This window comes from Coregonus clupeaformis, chromosome 31, assembly GCF_020615455.1.
Source record: "Coregonus clupeaformis isolate EN_2021a chromosome 31, ASM2061545v1, whole genome shotgun sequence".
Taxonomy (NCBI): domain Eukaryota; kingdom Metazoa; phylum Chordata; class Actinopteri; order Salmoniformes; family Salmonidae; genus Coregonus; species Coregonus clupeaformis.
In genome coordinates, this window is record NC_059222.1 from 36,988,257 (window position 1) to 37,008,413 (window position 20,157).

At 44.3% G+C, this 20,157-nt stretch overlaps 1 protein-coding gene across 2 annotated transcripts in view; it reads left to right on the forward strand.

Annotated features, from left to right (window-relative positions):
* The first annotated feature begins 10,337 nt into the window (after positions 1-10,337).
* LOC121547107 (3-hydroxy-3-methylglutaryl-CoA lyase, cytoplasmic) overlaps positions 10,338-20,157 on the forward strand; it is a 53,910-nt gene continuing 44,090 nt past the window's right edge. Inside the window, exon 1 of one of the 2 annotated variants that reach the window (XM_041858218.1) lies at positions 10,338-10,658. In XM_041858218.1, the coding sequence (XP_041714152.1) occupies positions 10,563-10,658 (96 nt within the window). In that variant the 5' untranslated portion in view covers positions 10,338-10,562. The remainder of the gene's footprint in view (positions 10,659-20,157) is intronic. The other variant, XM_041858216.2, reaches the window with a different exon arrangement.

The window sequence follows — 20,157 nt, forward strand, 5'->3', positions numbered from 1 at the left end:
CGCAGCGATGCTCCACGGACAGTAAACTCCATCCCTGCGCCTACTACTCTCGTCGCCTTTCGCCTGCGGAGAGGAATTACGATGTGGGTAACCGGGAGCTTCTCGCGGTGAAACTTGCCTTGGAGGAGTGGCGCCACTGGTTGGAGGGGCGGAGCAGCCGTTTATTGTCTGGACTGACCACAAGAATCTTGCTTACGTGCAATCGGCTAGACGTCTCAACTCCCGTCAGGCCAGGTGGTCGTTGTTTTTCGGACGATTCAATTTTTCCCTGACGTTCCGACCTGGATCTAAGAACGGCAAGGCGGACGCCTTGTCTCGGATGTTCTCCAAGACGGAGGAGAGTGGGTCCAAGACCGAGACAATTCTCCCCCGGAACTGCGTCGTGGGAGCTGTTAGGTGGAGGATTGAGGAGGAGGTGATGGCGGCTCTTCGGACGCAGCCCGGTCCCGGTAACGGTCCACCCGGTCGGTTGTTTGTGCCTGAGTCGGTTCGTCCTGCGGTCCTCAAATGGTCCCACGCCAGCAAGATGGCTTGTCACCCTGGCGTGGCTCGGACGATGGCGTTTCTTCGCAGAGCGTTTTTGGTGGCCTGCCATGGCCGAGGATACTCGGGGTTATGTTGCTGCCTGTCCAGTGTGTGCGCAGAATAAGAGTACCAATCGGCCCAGCTCTGGACTACTTCACCCCCTTCCTATTCCCCGGCGACCATGGTCGCATCTGGCCCTGGACTTTGTCACTGGGTTGCCCGCTTCTGAGGGGAACACGGTCGTTCTGACTATCGTGGACAGATTCAGCAAGTTCGCCCACTTTGTGCCAATTGCCAAGCTTCCCTCTGCCTCGGAGACGTCCGAGATCCTGGTTAGGGAGGTTTTCAGGGTCCACGGGTTGCCCAGTGATATCGTTTCCGACCGTGGCCCTCAGTTTACCTCTGCTGTCTGGAAGTCCTTCTGTTTGGCCATTGGAGCTACAGTCAGTCTCACATCTGGTTATCACCCCCAATCTAATGGTCAGGCGGAGAGAGCCAACCAGAAGATGGAATCCACGCTACGCTGCCTGGCCTCTTCCAACCCCACCTCCTGGGTCTCTCAGTTGCCTTGGGTTGAGTATGCCCACAATACTCTCCCTACATCTGCCACTGGGATGTCTCCCTTCCAGTGCCTGTATGGCTACCAACCTCCCTTGTTCCCTTCTCAGGAGAAGGAGCTCTCAGTGCCTTCTGTTCAGGCCCATATTCGTCGTTGCCACCGGACCTGGCATCGGGCCAGAAAGGCACTCCTTAGAGTTTCGGACCGGTATCAGCTCCAGGCGAATCGTCGCCGGATCCCCGCTCCCACCTACACCATCGGAGATAGGGTCTGGTTGGCCACACGGGATCTTCCTTTACGGACTGAGTCTAGGAAGTTGTTACCGAAGTTCATTGGTCCGTTTGTGGTGGAGAAGGTGATCAATCCGGTGGCAGTTCGACTCAAACTCCCGAGGACGCTCAGAGTCCATCCCACCTTTCATGTCTCCTGCCTCAAGCCTGTTTTCCTCAGTCCTCTGTTGCCTCCTCCGCCTCCTCCTCCTCCTCCTCGGATGATCGGAGGTGGTCCTGCCTACACGGTGCGACGCATCATGGATTCCAGACGGCGGGGCCGGGGTTTCCAGTATCTCGTGGACTGGGAGGGGTATGGTCCTGAAGAGAGGAGTTGGATTCCGCGGCGACAGATCCTAGATGCTGACCTCATCCGTGACTTCTACCGCCTCCATCCTGGCGCTCCGGGAGTCCGCCCGGTGGCGTTCGTCGGAGGGGGGTACTGTAACGATCCCGGCAGTCTGAGTCGGGTCCTGTCTGTGGACTAGTTTTCGGCTCGTGATCTCCAGTTTCCCGAGGGTTCTGGAACGCTCCGGGGAGCTCTCTTGATTTCCGCACCTGCATCCCATCAGCAATCTGCACACCTGGTCCTGATCATCACCCTTCTTAGGCTCTGGCCTAACATCCATTCCCTGCCGGATCGTTAGCCATGAACAGTAGGTTTACCAGAGTATCAGTCTTAGAGCTTCTAGCGTTAGTTTTGTTGTTTTGCACCTTGTTGGTTTGTTGTTTACTTACCTCCGTTTTGTTCCATCTGCAGTCACTCGTCCGGAACCTTCATCCAACCTCTGCCTGGTGGTCGGCGGCTGCCGAGCCATGATTGGATCAACCACTGCACCCCCAACAACTAATCAACGCCGCCCGCTCTGTTCCCTGGATTATTCAGCATCACTCTTGAATTTGTAAATAAACACTCACCTTCGTTTCAACTTACCTTGTCCTGGTCTGCTTCTGGGTTCTGGCTTTGTAACTCGTGACAGTCCTACCACTACGAATCGGGAAAACATGCAGTTTATTAGGCTACAGATGAAATAAGTTATGAACTTCACAGGGTGGTGAAAGTGCAAGGTGATGAGCTTGATGCTCCTTTCCAATAAATATCGAGGGTCTTATTCTGGTGACATGGTACCAACAGAGATGGCGCCGGAGGAGATGGCTGCCGTTTTTCGGCCCTCTAACCAATTGGGCTATTATGTGTGTTTTTTCACGTTATTTGTAATTTATTCTGTACATTATGTTTTTGCCACCGTCTCTTATGACCAAAAAGAGCTTCTAGATATCAGGACAGTGACTACGCACCTCGTATTGGATGAAGATTTTTTATTCAAAGAGTCGGACGCAAAGGATATTCTACAGACACCCGACAAGGCCCAAATTCCCGTCATTCGCATGAGAAAGAGGTCAGGACGTAGGTCAGGGTGCCTTGCAAGGATCCGACGGCGAGCGAGTAATCTGCCTCTTCCATCAATCCTATGAGCCAACGTACAATCATTTGAAAACAAAATGGACGACCTAAGATCAAGGATATCCTACGAAAGGGACATAAAATGTTTTAATATCTTATGTTTCACCGAATCGTGGCTGAACGACAACATGGATAACATACAGCTGGCGGGATATACGCCACATCGGCAGGATAGAGCGGCTGACTCCGGTAAGACAAGGGGTGGCGGTCTGTGTATATTTGTAAACAACAGCTGGTGCATAAAATCTAATACTAAGGAAGTCTCGAGATTTTGCTCGCCTGAGTTAGAGTATCTCATGATAAGCTGTAGACCACACTATTTACCAAGAGAGTTTTCTTCCTATATTTTTCGCCGTGGCTTCGTAAGAAGCATTTCAAGGTCCTGGAGTGGCCTAGCCAGTCTCCAGATCTCAACCCCATAGAAAATCTTTGGAGGGAGTTGAAAGTCCGTGTTGCCCAGCGACAGCCCCAAAACATCACTGCTTTAGAGGAGATCTGCATGGAGGAATGGGCCAAAATACCAGCAACAGTGTGTGAAAACCTTGTGAAGACTTACAGAAAACGTTTGACCTGTGTCATTGCCAACAAAGGGTATATAACAAAGTATTGAGAAACTTTTGTTATTGACCAAATACTTATTTTCCACCATAATTTGCAAATAAAATCATAAAAAATCCTACAATGTGATTTTCTGGATTTTTTTCTCATTTTGTCTTTCATAGTTGACGTGTACCTATGATGAAAATTACAGGCCTCTCTCATCTTTTTAAGTGGGAGAACTTGCACAATTGGTGGCTGACTAAATACATTTTTTCCCCACTGTATCTATATCTGTTCAGGGTATATAATGTACTTCTACCTCTGTGCCAAAGTTTACTATTGAGTCTACATTTTCAGTTTAGCCACACACCATTAGTAAACAAAAGAGAGGTTATTTTTTATTTTATATTAACACAGAAATCATGATAAATTGTTGTTTTTTTTGTCTATAACTAGTTGCTTGACAAAGTCCTACAATTTCAGAGGGGTTTAGAAATTGACATTTTGGGCGCTTTTAGGGTTAACATTGGTTTTTCAGTGATCTAATTAATAGATGTAAATGAATGGCCACAAAACAACAGCAATTGTCAATTCTGTTGGGTAATCCCCACTTCTGTTTCCCTTGAGTTAACTACAGGATTTTGTCATTTTTCTTTGCCTCACAGTTTATTTTCAAAGTGTCAGCTTACACTCTGTCCACAAGGCTGGTGAAATTGTATCTAATAAAAATGTTATTCAGTTTACTTTATTCATCATTCTACATGGTTCTCCCTATAGAGTCATTTATATAAAGAGTTGGGCCAATGCGGTTTCTGCATAATGAGCTATTTACATGACCCTTTATGGCAGCCGTGTTACTGTTAGCTCCCCATTACCATTACATTAGGAATATTTAGACAATACTATCTAACTGAATGTCTAGAATTAGAACCATATACAACATTCTATAAGTTGGCCTAACTGTCTAAATATATGGCTCCGGCCCCTGTTTGTCTTCTTTGAGTGGGCTGGGACTTCCACTACAGCTCAATCAGTGTCTCTTAAACAGCACGGCCATCTGGGTCAGATTTGTACATGTTGTTTGGTATGACAAGGCTGCAGCAAGACACACAAAGAATGTCTCCTAACACTGCCATATAGTGTGTATGTGTGCTTGTATGCACATTTGTTTCCTGAACTAGAGAAAGTGTGGTGGTGTGTTGTCTTCCCAGAGTCCCAAAAGGCTGCATTTGACCTGATATGTCTTCTCCAATCATTGTAAAATGAAGGACCTGTGCCTTGGCAGGATTTGCCCTGAAACTTTCATCTTCAGACGTCCTTTCATGAGAAGCAAGCATTTTCCCAAGGTTAACTTGTGTCTTGTGTTGTAAATTTAGGACAAATTCAAGGTTCCCCTCCATTGTTACAAACGTAAATGGAGGATTACGTACTGAATATTGGCCCTATGTGAATTACCTACTGTTTGAAGATCAGTGGATAACATTTTGCTATCAATCTTAAACAACAGTTTGCCAGTCATTTATTCTTGAGAATGTCATGCCAAATGATTGCAAATGATGCCATATTTCCACATTTTATATATTTTTCCTGTCCCATTTTATGTGTTACATTTTTGTTTTATCATCGCTAACTCTAAATTGAATAGCTGGAACTGACAAATGTATCTGACAGTTTATCGCCTGTATAAAAATGTAAACATGTTCTGTATGTGTTCCTGTTTAGTGTAGTCTCCTTGGCAACTACAGTATTGAAGAGGTGAGGTGCATTCCTGATTCTGCTGTCATGTAATGATCGGAGATTTGGGATTTACTTTCAGTTATGGAAAGCTGTGTTTGTTGTGGATTTCATAAAAATAACTATTTTTTTGACTAATACAGGAAACATGCCTCGCAAATAATTATACAGTAACGGTGTTATAGACTGCTGTTTCATGTAAAGTGTGACTGGTTTAATAAATTACTTTCTTGAATACATTCTTGTAAATCTGTCTTTGAAATGAAAGTCCAACATTGAGGGTTTTAAGAGTAACATCTAATGCTACAATGAATACCTTTGGAATCACTCTATGATGTTATCAGAGGCAGGGTGGCCAGTGCAAGTCTCATATTGATGAAACACATCTGTATTTCCCCAAGGGGTCTAATTCAAACAGGCTAGCCTCTGGATAATCTCACTTGTTAATGTTTTCCAGTAGGAACAAAGTCAGAGCTCCTGGCCACATCATGCGAACTTGGGAAGAGAATGTGTGCTTTCTTCTTACTGTACAAGGCTGTAGGCATGTTACAGTAACTTGCAGTCAGCCATGTCATAAGGATACAGTCAAATAGCGCTTTTATGCATGTTTTCCAATACTACACCAGGACAGAACAACATGACTGATATGTGTTTTTCAGGGGAAAATACCTAAAAGAAAAATATAGTAAGGAAAAAACGGACTAAATCAGCTGTACAGTATTAACCATCTTCTTCTGAAATGGGTTTAAACAAGGTCCGAGATCTCATATTAAACATACTGATTTATCATCAAGACTCAAAAGCCGATGGTTGATCTCCTGCCAGAGATCAGAAGACAAACCCACCTGGTTTCTATTTCTCTGTCAGTTCTGGGCCCAAGTGAAATTAAAAAGCACTATTGCCTGTCAGTGGTTACATCCAGAAGTAACATCCTTGCCAAAAGAAGCCTGATGACAAACAGTATTCCAAACGGATGTACATTGACACAGTATTAGTCGTTTTAGTCTTTGGATAAAAGAAGAGACTATAATTTCCTTAGTCAATCTTCATCACTGTCATGGCAGCCAAGACAAATATTGCATCAAAATGTGTCTAGTTGTGTAAGACGGATAGGTGGAGTAAAATAGATTTGCCAGGCTAGGGGATGCTAAACGGAAGTCTACCTTCCATCTGTTGTTCTAGGCACAGGGAATAATACTGTTGCTTTGGATACGAAATCCATTGTGCATTGGGTTCCTCATCAGTCAGGTATTTCTTTGTGTGTAGTTATGTGTTAAACCTCACCAGAAAGATTAGTTATGCTCTCTACTGTCTTTTCATCCTCTCACAACATCCGAGGAAGACATGTTTGTTTTTGAAAAATAGATACAGGGAGGAATCATACAAAGCAGGATCAATGAGTTAGCCAGCTAAATATTCAGAAATAACTTTTTATTTTTTAGAAAGTTAAGCTTGAAATGGGTATGGTCTACTTGACTCAACAACCAAAAACCCATACTTATGTTAAGCTTTCTTAATGAATCAGAAATTTTTTGGGGTTGTTTCTCAAAGTAAGCTGGCTAGATCATTAATTATCCTATGTAGTATACCTCTCTGGTCACTTAGAAAGTAAATAGAGATATCAACAGCTGCCATTTAACACATTGTCTCTCTGGCTCTTGTAAAGAATGCTATTAAATATAATTTCTCCCACCAAAGAGATGGGAATATTTGAGAGATCATTTATAACATGAGCAGAGCCTTAGATTCCTCTACTGGGTAATTAACCAATCTGCACAATACATCTTAAGCTGCATTAGAACATCTGCCTAGATACATCAATGTCAAACCTGTTGTTACCTAGTGTTCTATTTAATAGCCCAGCAGGAGTCTTCTCAGGATTCAAATTGACCATGTGGCAATCTTACAGCCAATCCATCATGTTCAAGCAAAAATAATAACTTTTCATCGTAATTCGGATTCCAAGTTTTAATGATTCAATGACGGTACATTATTCTGCGTTCCCACCTGCTGAACAGTACTTTAACAGTCAACATGTTGCTGCTGTGTACATACGGTAAAGCTGTCATAGAAGGCATGACAAGCAGTCGACGGGTCTCAAAGCCAGCTACTGCTTAGTAGCATGAAAATCTGTTGAGAAATGTCCTACATGACCCTGCACTTGATGGTCCTTTGGGGACAGTGGCCCCAACGCAGAGGTCAGTGACTTTTGTAACCAAAAACCAAGGGATGCTAGGCAATGTGACTACTCCAAAGTAATCTTTAACACACATGCTGTCTCTGAGGGGTGCTATGGAAAGTTGGCCACAGCCAGTCGACCTTCCTGAAAACTATAAGGTAACCCGCTGTTTTTATAAAGGCTTTTACGTTGGTTGAGGGGGAAAGGTCACAGATCTGTTTATTTTTATCGCATTGTATCTATTCAGCATATCTGATGCCGCCCACATACACATCTCAATTCATCCATTCTGACCAGATTTTGCTGACACAGACCTTTGCAACCAGATAATCACTGGTAAACTAATTTAGTTCTAACTTTCCATGGTTGAAGAGTACATTTATAAAGCTTTCCTGCTGCCCATAAATAACGGACATTGTTAAAACGTATTCTAGCATTCACAGTTGAAGAATGAATGAGGATCTTCTATTGCAACCAGTGCTTTTAAGCAATTCAATCAAATACATGGTTTAGAATTGAAGACAGGTGTAGGGATGAAAATGGGTTTAATCTGGATCCTGTTTTCTGTGTTCCATTTTGTTTTCAATATCTGAGAGTTTAAAACCCTTTCATGTCGTGAAAAACCTGTTCCCTATAAAGTGTGTTTTTCACATTTGTTTCTTTCTGAACATAATAAGATATACTCTCAATTACTCACAAGCAACATTTTCCAGATTAGATGGGTCTTTAAGAGGAAAACTGTTGCCGTTTGCCATTGAGTTTTTATTTTACATATTTTAATTCATTCGTCTTCTGATTGCTCTCCAAGAGTTTCATGTGTAAAATATATTGTGTATATGAGGTCCAAAAGTATTTGGACAGTGACACATTCTTGGTTGTTTTGGCTCTGTACACCAGCACTTTTAAATGATACAATGACTATGAGTTTAAAGTACCGACTGTCAGCTTTAATTTGAAGGCATCCATATCAGGTGAACTGCTTAGAAATTACAAAACTTTTTGTACATAGTCTCCTCATTTTAGAGAACCAAAAGTATTTGGACAAATTAATTTATACGTTTATTAAAGTAGTCAAAAGTTTAGCATTTGGTCCCATATTCCTAGCACGCAATGACTACATCAAGCTTGGGACTACAAACTTGTGAGATGCATTTGCAGTTTGTTTTGGTTGTGTTTCAGATTATTTTGTGCCCAATAGAATTTAATGGTAAAAATGTATTGCGTCATATTGGAGTCACTTTTATTGTAAATAAGAATACAATATTTTTCTGAACACTTCTACATTAATGTGGATGCTACCATGATTACGTATAATCCTAAATGAATTGTGAATAATGATGAGTAAGAAAGTTACAGAGACACAAAGGTCATACCCCCAAGACATGCTAACCTCTCACCATTCCCAATAACAGGGGAGGACGTTAGCATTTTTTGTGGGGTATGATATTTATGCCTCTGTAACTTTCTCACTGTGGCTAGGTCAGCTAATGACCACTCTGCAGAGCTGCCTCCAGGACAAGATTCATCCCAATAAATGCCAGCCTGCTCTTATTCATGGCATGAATCGTTAAGCTATTTCAAATGTACAAAAGCCCTATAATATCCTTTTGATATGTGTTTTCTCTAACATAAAACTTCCTCACTCGCCTGCACTGCGTAGCTTTGAATAAGTAGGGATTCCCCTAAGGGGCTTTTTTCCCCCCTTTAAAAGTTACCCTCAGCAGCTGGTATTAGTCAAGATGAGCTTCCATTGTTGTCCTTTTAGCTGCATAGCTCTCATGAAAGGGAAACATTAAATGCCCAGTTAGGGACATGCAACTGATGTAGTTTATTCCAGCTGCCAGAGATTCAGTACCAGCCTTTAGAAAATCTACCCTGCAGAGGCCATTTTCATTTGCCCAGGCCCCAGATAGTAACACTGTACTGTATAGTAGAATTAGAAACTTGCTTTGGCAATGACACATTGTTGTTGGATTACTTTACCTTTAACCCATTCAACTGAAATTGAGTATTAATGCAGGTATACAATATGATGATACTGTATGTGTCCGCAGAAACTCCACAGAATAGTAAACCTACAGCCAAACTGTTTTTTATCGAGATGACTAAAATGACAGCCTTTCAATAGCAACCTTTCAATTTCATCTAAACTCTCCCTTTCAATTTAACTGTGATTTATGCACCCATCATGGAAACCATCTGCAAAAATGGCAGGGTTGGCATTCCATGCCGAAACCCTTCCCTATTTTCAGTGGCCCAGAGAAGGTTGTGAGGGTGGGATTCTAAATGATCTGCCATGAGGGAGTTTTCAAATTTAGGGAGGTGACAAGTGATGGACATAAACCTGGGAGTCAATGACACAAAGAGACCTGAAGACCTTTCATGGGACGGTCATACGAGTTCCGTCTCTCCCCCTGAGTGAGGTAGGGGTCTCTCATTGCAGGGCAGCTTATTATGGTGAAAGGGTTCAGTGCTAGGACTTCATTAAGCCCCTCTATTGTTAACATCTGGGTGAGAAAGAATGGGTCTTTCTCTGGTAAACTGTGCCCCTGCTTTACAAGAGGATTTTATTACGCTACGCCGTTGACATTGGCAGCTAGTGGCACACCTGGCAATGGAAAACCTTCAGCTGTTTCAGTCACAGGAGATCAATCAAAGCAGCCTGTTTCCCTGAAGCCTTAGATTTCATCCTGAAAGGGGGAGGTGGGGGACTTACAATAAGCAGTGTGTGACTGGTCTTATTCTAGAGCCCAGAGACTCGGCAGGCAAGTACTTCCCTTTGAGAGCTTCCTGACCTCTCAGCTCACACAGTCCCTCGTAACACTGTCAGACTAGTCCAGACAAAACATTAGCTCACACTTGAGTCCCCAGTGAGCCAGCTAGTCACTGACACTCCCGTCCCTTCCATATGCCACTCTCTCATCGCCTTTTTAAATCTCTCTCTATCGCTCGCTCCCTCTCTCTCTCTCTCTCTCTCTCTCTCTCTCTCTCTCTCTCGCTGACTATCTTCTCTCTGTCTCCATCCACTCCCTGCTAGGGATGCGGTTGCCACGGCAACTGCTGAGTCACTGCCAGCTCTCTGCTGTCAGCTGCCGTCCTCTAATATGATTCTTTCAGCGAGGGGGGGGGTGGCCAGGGTCTCAGTCATCCACCCTGTCTGCTTCGTGAGCGTATTGATCAGAGAACTCCACCATGTATATTTGTTGCAGTCGAGCATAAAGATCCATCACTGCGGGTGTCAGAGCCAGAGGATCCTGGGGGAGCTCTACAGGCCAAACGGGAGCGTTTCGGATGGGCAACATCCCCACCACGGTGAAGCACTGCCTGAGCTATGAACAACTCATCCAGGATTATCCGTGGCTAGGAAGCCGGCTGCAGGAGGAGAAGGTAAGGGTCATTATCGTGCTTTCTTCCCTCTGCAAGCATGACACATATACAGAGGGAGGGTGCAGGGTGGAGACATATGAAAGGACAGAGAGGGGGCATCACCCTGGGATGGCAGAAACAGGCACTATACTAACTGGCGTCAAACTGTGCAAATGCTCTATTTCTAAATCAATTAAATTGTCGTGATAAGAAAGAATTGTTATGCCTACTGTTTAATGTTGTACCACTGTTGACTTGCGGTCTAAAAGCAGGACCCTGTCCTCCCAATGATTTATAGATACACTAGATTACTGATAGGGGGCGCTGTGTTGAATCCACCGCGCCAGTGGCAGCCCCACTGTTGTAAAAAATTTTTTGGAAGCTATAGAAATGAATTTATTAATGTCTACATTCGTTTTTTTCAAGTTTATTCCATTACAGACACCTTAATGCATACTTTTAAATTATATTATGTGAGATAAACATACAAATAAAACAAATCCTTAAAGTATAATTTTGAGAGATTACTAATGTTATTATCCTCACTACAACAACAAAAATACTTAAATACAGTGGCTTGCGAAAGAATTCACCCCCTTGGCATTTTTCCTATTTTGTTGTCTTACAAACTGGAATATAAATGGATTTTTGGGGCGTTTGTTTCATTTGATTTACACAAGATGCAAAATATTTTATTTGTGAAACAAACAACAAATAAGACAAAAAAACAGAACTTGAGCGTGCATAACTATTCACCCCCCCAAAGTCAATACTTTGTAGAGCCACCTTTTGCAGCAATTACAGATGTAAGTCTCTTGAGGTATGTCTCTATAAACTTGGCACATCTAGCCACTGGGATTTTTGCCCATTCTTCAAGGCAAAACTGTTCCAACTCCTTCAAGTTGGATGGGTTCCGCTGGTGTACAGCAATCTTTAAGTCATACCACAGATTCTCAATTGGATTGAGGTCTGGGCTTTGACTATGCCATTCCAAGACATTTAAATGTTTCCCCTTAAATCACTTGAGTGTTGCTTTAGCAGTATGCTTAGGGTCATTGTCCTGCTGGAAGGTGAACCTCCTTCCCAGTCTCAAATCTCTGGAAGACTGAAAGAATTTCCCTGTATTTAGCACCATCCATCATTCCTTAAATTCTGACCAGTTTCCCAGTCCCTGCAGATGAAAAACATCCCCACGGCATGATGCTGCCACCACCATGCTTCACTGTGGGGATGGTGTTCTCGGGGTGATGAGATGTGTTGGGTTTGCGCCAGACATAGCGTTTTCCTTGATGGCCAAAAAGCTCAATTTTAGTCTCATCTGACCAGAGTACCTTCTTCCATATGTTTGGGGAGTCTCCCACATGGCTTTTGGCGAACACCAAATGTGTTTGCTTATTTGTTTCTTTAAGCAATGGCTTTTTTCTGGCCACTCTTCCGTCAAGCCCAGCTCTGTGGAGTGTATGGCTTAAAGTGGTCCTATGGACAGATACTCCAATCTCCGCTGTGGATCTTTGCAGCTCCTTCAGGGTTATCTTTGGTCTGTTTCTTGCCTCTGATTAATGCCCTCATTGCCTGGTCCGTGAGTTTTGGTGGGCGGTACTCTCTTGGCAGGTTTGTTGTGGTGCCATATTCTTAGAATTTTTTAATAATGGATTTAATAGTGTTCCGTGGGATGTTCAATGTTTCTGATATTTCTTTATATCCCAACCCTGATCTGTACTTCTCCACAACTTTGTCGATAATCTGTTTGGAGAGCTCCTTGGTCTTCATGGTGCCGCTTGCTTGGTGGTGCCCCTTGCTTAGTGGTGTTGCAGACTCTGGGGCCTTTCAGAACAGGTGTATATACAGTTGAAGTCGGAAGTTTACATACACTTAGGTTGAAGTCATTAAAACTCGTTTTTCAACCACTCCACAAATGTCTTGTTAACAAACTATAGTTTTGGCAAGTGGGTTAGGACATCTACTTTGTGCATGACACAAGTCATTTTTCCAACAATTGTTTACACACAGATTATTTCACTTATAATTCACTGTATCACAATTCCAGTGGGTCAGAAGTTTACATACACTAGGTTGACTGTGCCTTTAATCAGCTTGGAAAATTCCAGAAAATGATGTCATGGCTTTAGAAGCTTCTGATAGGCTAATTGACATCATTTGAGTACATGTGGATGTATTTCAAGGCCTACCTTCAAACTCAGTGCCTCTTTGCTTGACATCATGGGAAAATGAAAAGAAATCAGCCAAGACCTCAGAAAAAAATTGTAGACCTCCACAAGTCTGGTTCATCCTTGGGAGCAATTTCCAAACGCCTGGAGGTACCACGTTCATCTGTACAAACAATAGTACGGAAGTATAAACACCATGGGACCATGCAGCCGTCATACTGCTCAGGAAGGAGACGTGTTCTGTCTCCTAGAGATGAACGTACTTTGGTGCGAAAAGTGAAAATCAATCCCAGAACAACAGCAAAGGACCTTGTGAAGATGCTGGAGGAAACAGGTACAAATGTATCTATATCCACAGTAAAACGAGTTCTATACCGACATAACCTGAAAGGCTGCTCAGCAAGGAAGAAGCCACTGCTCCAAAACCGCCATGAGAAAGTCAGACTATGGTTTGCAATTGCACATGGGGACAAAGATCTTTGGAGAAATGTCCTCTGGTCTGATGAAACAAAAATAGAACTGTTTGGCCATAATGACCATCGTTATGTTTGGAGGAAAAAGGGGGTTGCTTGCAAGCCAAAGAACATCATCCCAACCGTGAAGCACGGGGTTGGCAGCATCATGCTGTGGGGGTGCTTTGTTGTAGGAGGGACTGGTGCACTTCACAAAATAGATGGCATCATGAGGAAGGAAAATTATGTGGATATATTGAAGCAACATCTCAAGTTATTGGAGTGGCCATCACATAGCCCTGACCTCAATCCTATAGAAGATTTGTGGGCAGAACTGAAAAAGTGTATGCGAGCAAGGAGGCCTACAATCCTGACTCCGTTACACCAGCTCTGTCAGGAGGAATGGGCCAAAATTCACCCAACTTATTGTGGGAAGCTTGTGGAAGGCTACCTGAAATGTTTGACCCAAGTTAAACAATTTAAAGGCAATGCTACCAAATACTAATAGAGTGTATGTACACTTCTGACCCATCGTGGCCAGGTTGGTGTCGGGAGAGGTCGTGTTTTTCTCTAGCTGGAGGTAAGCAGGAGGTAAGCTTCTCATATGGTGTTGAGTAAAGCTTAACCATGTATTAGATCGTAGGTAGGTAGTTAGCTGTAGTTAGGTATTGTATTTATTATAGGTTAGTATTGTTGTTATTGTAGGTTTCCGTAGGTAATTGTAGGTTAGTATCGAAGCACGAGGCTAGCTAGCTAGCGGGTAGCTACTGGTAACGATTAGCAACGCTGGAGAGCTGTTTCCAATGTTAATGTAGTCCTAGCCAACGTTTAATTTTTTGCTTAACCATGTATTAGATCGTAGGTAGGTAGTTAGCTGTAGTTAGGTATTGTATTTATTATAGGTTAGTATTGTTGTTATTGTAGGTTTCCGTAGGTAATTGTAGGTTAGTATCGAAGCACGAGGCTAGCTAGCTAGCGGGTAGCTACTGGTAACGATTAGCAATGCTGGAAAGCTGGTTCCAATGTTAATGTAGTCCTAGCCAACGTTTAATTTTTTGCTTAACCATGTATTAGATCGTAGGTAGGTAGTTAGCTGTAGTTAGGTATTGTATTTATTATAGGTTAGTATTGTTGTTATTGTAGGTTTCCGTAGGTAATTGTAGGTTAGTATCGAAGCACGAGGCTAGCTAGCTAGCGGGTAGCTACTGGTAACGATTAGCAACGCTGAGAGCTGTTTCCAATGTTAATGTAGTCCTAGCCAACGTTTAATTTTTTGCTGCGTTATGCGTTATGAAAGGAACTAGACACGGACTTGAATTATCTGTTTAGTGTGCTAACACACTCTTGGCAGTTTGTTGTAACCAAGTATTGATGCTAAATTGTGTGTTAATGGATGCTAGCTTGCAAGTTAGCTACGGCGTCATAGCTAGGCTTCGTGGGTTGTTGTGGGTAGTTACTGTGTCTTGGCAGTGTCCTCGGCCGTGCCGGCTGTAGCACGAAGCTAGCTAGCTAGCCGTTCTTCAAACAAAGTCAACACAGTGGCCATTGCTAGCTCCCCAACACGACCAGCTAGCTGTACTGTAGTAACTAACTACAATATACTTGTCCTAGCTAGCCAACGTCTAATCATTGCTGCGTCACGAAAGGAACTTGACACAGACACGAATGATCTGTTTAGTGTGTTATCACATTATTGGTGGTTTGTTGTGACCAAGTGTTGGTGCTAAACGGTGTGTTATTGTTATTGGATGCTAGCTTGCTAGTTGGCTATGGTGTCATAGTTGGCTAGCTGAATAAAGTGGGTTGAGTCTATTCCTTAAACATTGAACCGCTGTGGTTCACAACAATTCTGATTTCTAAAGGCGGAAGTTGGGAGAGTTTTTGTTCGGGTGGTTCAGTGAAACAATTTTAGTTTCTGAGGTAGAAGTTTTTGGTGAGGGAGGCCCTGCTCTCTCCGCTCCCAGATGCTTAGCCCATTTCATTCCGATCTCCTCTGCATTTTTGTAGCCATTTGCTACAGCCTGTCAACTATGCCTCTGCCTATCCCTGTTCTCTCCTCTCTGCACAGGCTACACAAACGCACCACACCGCGTGGCTGCTGCCTCTCTAACCTGGTGGTCCCTGCACGCACCACCCACGTGGAGTTCCAGGTCGCAGGTAGCCTCTGGAACTGCCGTTCTGCTGCCAACAAAGCTGACTTCATCCCAGCCTATGCCAACCTCCAGTCCCTCGACTTCCTGGTGCTGACGGAAACATGGATCACCACTGAAAACACTGCTACTCCTACTGCTCTCTCCTCGTCTGACCATGTGTTCTCGCATACCCCGAGAGCATCTGGTCAGACGGGTGGTGGTACAGGAATCCTCATCTCTCCCAAGTGGACATTCTCAATTTTTCCCCTAACCCATCTGTCTATCTCCTCATTTGAATTCCATGCTGTCACAGTCACTAGCCCATTTAAGCTTAATATCCTTGTCATCTATCGCCCTCCAGGTTCCCTTGGAGAGTTCATCAATGAGCTTGACGCCTTGATAAGTTCCTTCCCTGAGGATGGCTCACCCCTCACAGTTTTGGGGGATTTCAACCTCCCTATGTCCACATTTGACTCATTTCTCTCTGCCTCCTTCTTTCCACTTCTCTCCTCTTTTGACCTCACCCTCTCACCGTCCCCCCTACTCACAAGGCAGGCAATACGCTTGACCTCATCTTCACTAGATGCTGCTCCTCTACTAATCTCACTGCAACTCCCCTCCATGTCTCCGACCACTACTTTGTTTCCTTTTCTCTCTCACTCTCCTCCCACACTACTCACTCTGCCCCTACACAGATGGTAATGCGCCGCCGCAACCTTCGCTCTCTCTCTCCCACTACTCTCTCCTCTTCCATCCTATCATCTCTTCCCTCTGCTCAATCCTTCTCCCTCCAATCTCCTGATTCTGCCTCCTCAACCCTCCTCTCCTCCCTTTCTGCATCCTTTGACTCTCTGTGTCCCCTATCCTCCCGGCCGGCTCGGTCCTCCCCTCCAGCTCCGTGGCTTGATGACTCATTGCGAGCTCACAGAACAGAGCTCCGGGCAGCGGAGCGGAAATGGAAGAAAACTAAACTCCCCTGCCGACCTGGCATCTTTTCACTCCCTCCTCTCTACATTTTCTTCATCTGTTTCTGCTGCTAAGGCCACCTTCTACCACTCTAAATTCCAAGCATCTGCCTCTAACCCTAGGAAGCTCTTTGCCACATTTTCCTCCCTCCTGAATCCTCCCCCCCTCCTCTCTCTCTGTGGATGACTTCGTCAACCACTTTGAAAAAGAAGGTTGACGACATCCGATCCTCGTTTGTTAAGTCTAATGACACTGCTGGTCCTGCTCACACTGCCCTACCCTATGCTTTGACTTCTTTCTCCCCTCTCTCTCCAGATAAAATCCTGCGACTTGTGACTGCAGGCCGCCCAACAACCTGCCCGCTTGACCCCATCCCCTCCTCCCTTCTCCAGACCATCTCCGGTGACCTTCTCCCCTACCTCACCTCGCTGATCAACTCATCCTTGACCGCTGGCCATGTCCCTTCCGTCTTCAAGAGAGCGAGAGTTGCTCCCCTTCTCAAAAAAACCAACACTCGACCCCACTGATGTCAACAACTACAGACCAGTATCCCTTCTTTCTTTTCTTTCCAAAACTATTGAGCGTGCCGTCTTTAGCCAACTCTCTTGCTATCTCTCTCAGAACGACCTTCTTGATCCAAACCAATCAGGTTTCAGGACTGGTCATTCAACTGAGACTGCTCTTCTCTGTGTCACGGAGACTCTCCGCACTGCTAAAGCTAACTCTCTCTCCTCTGCTCTTGTCCTTCTAGACCTGTCTGCTGCCTTTGATACTGTGAACCATCAGATCCTCCTCTCCACCCTCTCCGAGCTGGGCATCTCCGGCGCGGCTCACTCCTGGATTGCGTCCTACCTGACCGGTCGCTCCTACCAAGTGGCGTGGCGGGAAGCTGTCTCCGCACCACGTGCTCTCACCACTGGTGTCCCCCAGGGCTCGGTTCTAGGCCCTCTCCTTTTCTCCCTATACACCAAGTCACTTGGCTCTGTCATATCCTCACATGGCCTTTCCTATCATTGCTACGCTGACGATACACAACTAATCTTCTCCTTTCCCCCTTCTGATAACCAGGTGGCGAATCGCATCTCTGCATGTCTGGCAGACATATCAGTATGGATGACGGATCACCACCTCAAGCTGAACCCTGGCAAGACGGAGCTGCTCTTCCTCCCGGGGAAGGACTGCCCGTTCCATGATCTCGCCATCACGGTTGACAACTCCGCTGTGTCCTCCTCCCAGAGTGCGAAGAGCCTAGGCGTGACCCTGGACAACACCCTGTCGTTCTCCGCCAACATCAAGGCGGTGACCCGCTCCTGCAGGTTCATGCTCTACAACATTCGGAGAGTGCGACCCTGCCTTACACAGGAAGCGGCGCAGGTCCTGGTCCAGGCACTTGTCATCTCCCGTCTGGACTACTGCAACTCGCTGTTGGCTGGCCTCCCTGCCTGTGCCATTAAACCCCTACAACTCATCCAGAATGCCGCAGCCCGTCTGGTGTTCAACCTTCCCAAGTTCTCTCACGTCACCCCCTCCTCCGCACACTCCACTGGCTTCCAGTTGAAGCTCGCATCCGCTACAAGACCATGGTGCTTGCCTATGGAGCAGTGAGGGGAACGGCACCTCTGTACCTTCAGGCTCTGATCAGTCCCTACACCCAAACGAGGGCATTGCGTTCATCCACCTCTGGCCTGCTGGCTCCCTTCCTCTGCGGAAGCATAGCTCCCGCTCAGCCCAGTCAAAACTGTTCGCTGCTCTGGCACCCCAATGGTGGAACAAGCTCCCTCACGACGCCAGGACAGCGGAGTCACTCACCACCTTCCGGAGACATTTGAAACCCCCACCTCTTTAAGGAATACCTGGGATAGGATAAAGTATTCCTTCTAACCCCCCAAATTGTAAAGTGGTTATCCCACTGGCTATAGGGTGAACACACCAATTTGTGAGTCGCTCTGGCTAAGAGCGTCTGCTAAATGACGTTAATGTGCCCTTGAGCAAGGCACTTAACCCTAATTGCTCCTGTAAGTCGCACTGGATAAGAGCGTCTGCTAAATGACTAAAATGTATGATGTAAATGTGATGAAAGAAATAAAAGCTGAAATAAATAATTATCTCTATTATTATTTCACATTCTTAAAATAAAGTGGTGATCCTAACTGACCTAAGACAGGGAATTTTTTACTAGGATTAAATGTCAGGAATTGTGAAAAACTGAGTTTAAATGTATTTGGCTAAGGTGTATGTAAACTATACTGAGATCATGTGACAGATCATGTGACACTTAGATTGCACACAGGTGGACTTTATTTAACTAATTATGTGACTTCTGAACGTAATTGGTTGCACCAGATCTTAATTAGGGGCTTCATGGCAAAGGGGGTGAATATACCACTTTTCCGTTATTTATTTTTTATACTTTTTTGAAACAAGTTATTTTTTTCATTTCACTTCACCAATTTTGACTATTTTGTGGATGTCCATTACCTGAAATCCAAATAAAAATCAATTTAAATTACAGGTTGTAATGCAATAAAATAGGAAAAACACCAAGGGGGATGAGTACTTTTGCAAGGCACTGTACATGTAATTTTGTTCTTGAAACATTTAATTGAAATACTGCAGAATTTCATTAATTCGTTCCTCCTCCACCGTCTATCTGAAGTCTGTGTATTGTCAGATAGAGTGCATCAAGTCAACACCCTGTTACTTCCTATCTTCCTCTCATATTTTCCCTTTATCTTTTTACAACTGTTAGATTAGTTAGTCAGGTATAATATCAAAAAACCTGTATTATTGTTGTTGGTGGACTGCATTTGTTGTCAACTGTAAAATCGACTGTTGATACTATTAGAAACTAAAAACTGACACACGTTTCATGCATTATTAAAGTGCCAGCAGTGATCTGAAAATCAAAGTGTTCTGGGCTTAAAGAGCGACTGCCCGTAAAAAACAACTAATCCGTTTGAAAACGGCCTATGTGGCATCCATGTGAGTAGGAATTATTTATTCTAGTGTCAAAATTGACTACAAAGTGTAAATAGGATAATTTTGGTCGTAAAGTCAGTCTCGCCTAAAACAAAGTTTGGAACCTCAGTGTGTCACAACGAGTAAATTAAGGTTGGGTTTGGATTGCAATTATGTCAACAAATCATGCCCCCTTTTTCCAAGCTCCACACGCAAATCGCCCCTCAGCCCACTTCGCTTCCCTTTATTGAATGGGGCTCCTGTTGTTCATCGCCCCCAACCAACGCGTTCAAAGGATCACGGCTGTTCAAGACTGAACAGCCCTATATGGATTGACCATGCAATGCATCGTTCCAGAAGGATGCACAGCCAACAACTATGGTTTGTATGCCCTGCCGAAGGACCCTATCATGCGCAATAGGTGGTTGGAGTTCGTTGCTCCCCAGTGGTGGTGAGTATACTGGTAGCTAGACACTAGACTGCTGGTTATGTATCTGGTTATGTATATTTTGATAATCATTATCACTATCATCGCTAGCCTAGCTGACGTTCTCTAGCTAGCTAACTACCTACCTAACTAACTAGATAGCTGGCTACTGTTAGCCTACCTCAATACAACTCGGTCTTGGCAATAACATTTCGAAAGAAGACAAATAATTAGTAGGAAAACCTTTTGTCATGATTGTGATGTCACCAGATTGACTTTAGATGCAGTATAACTTTAGCCAGCTAACTAAGATCGAAGACACAACAGTATTTTAGCTAGCTAACATTAGCATTGCTAGCTATTTTTGACAAACTTCGCTAGTAACAGTAATGGCAACATTGCCATCTCTCTAGAGTA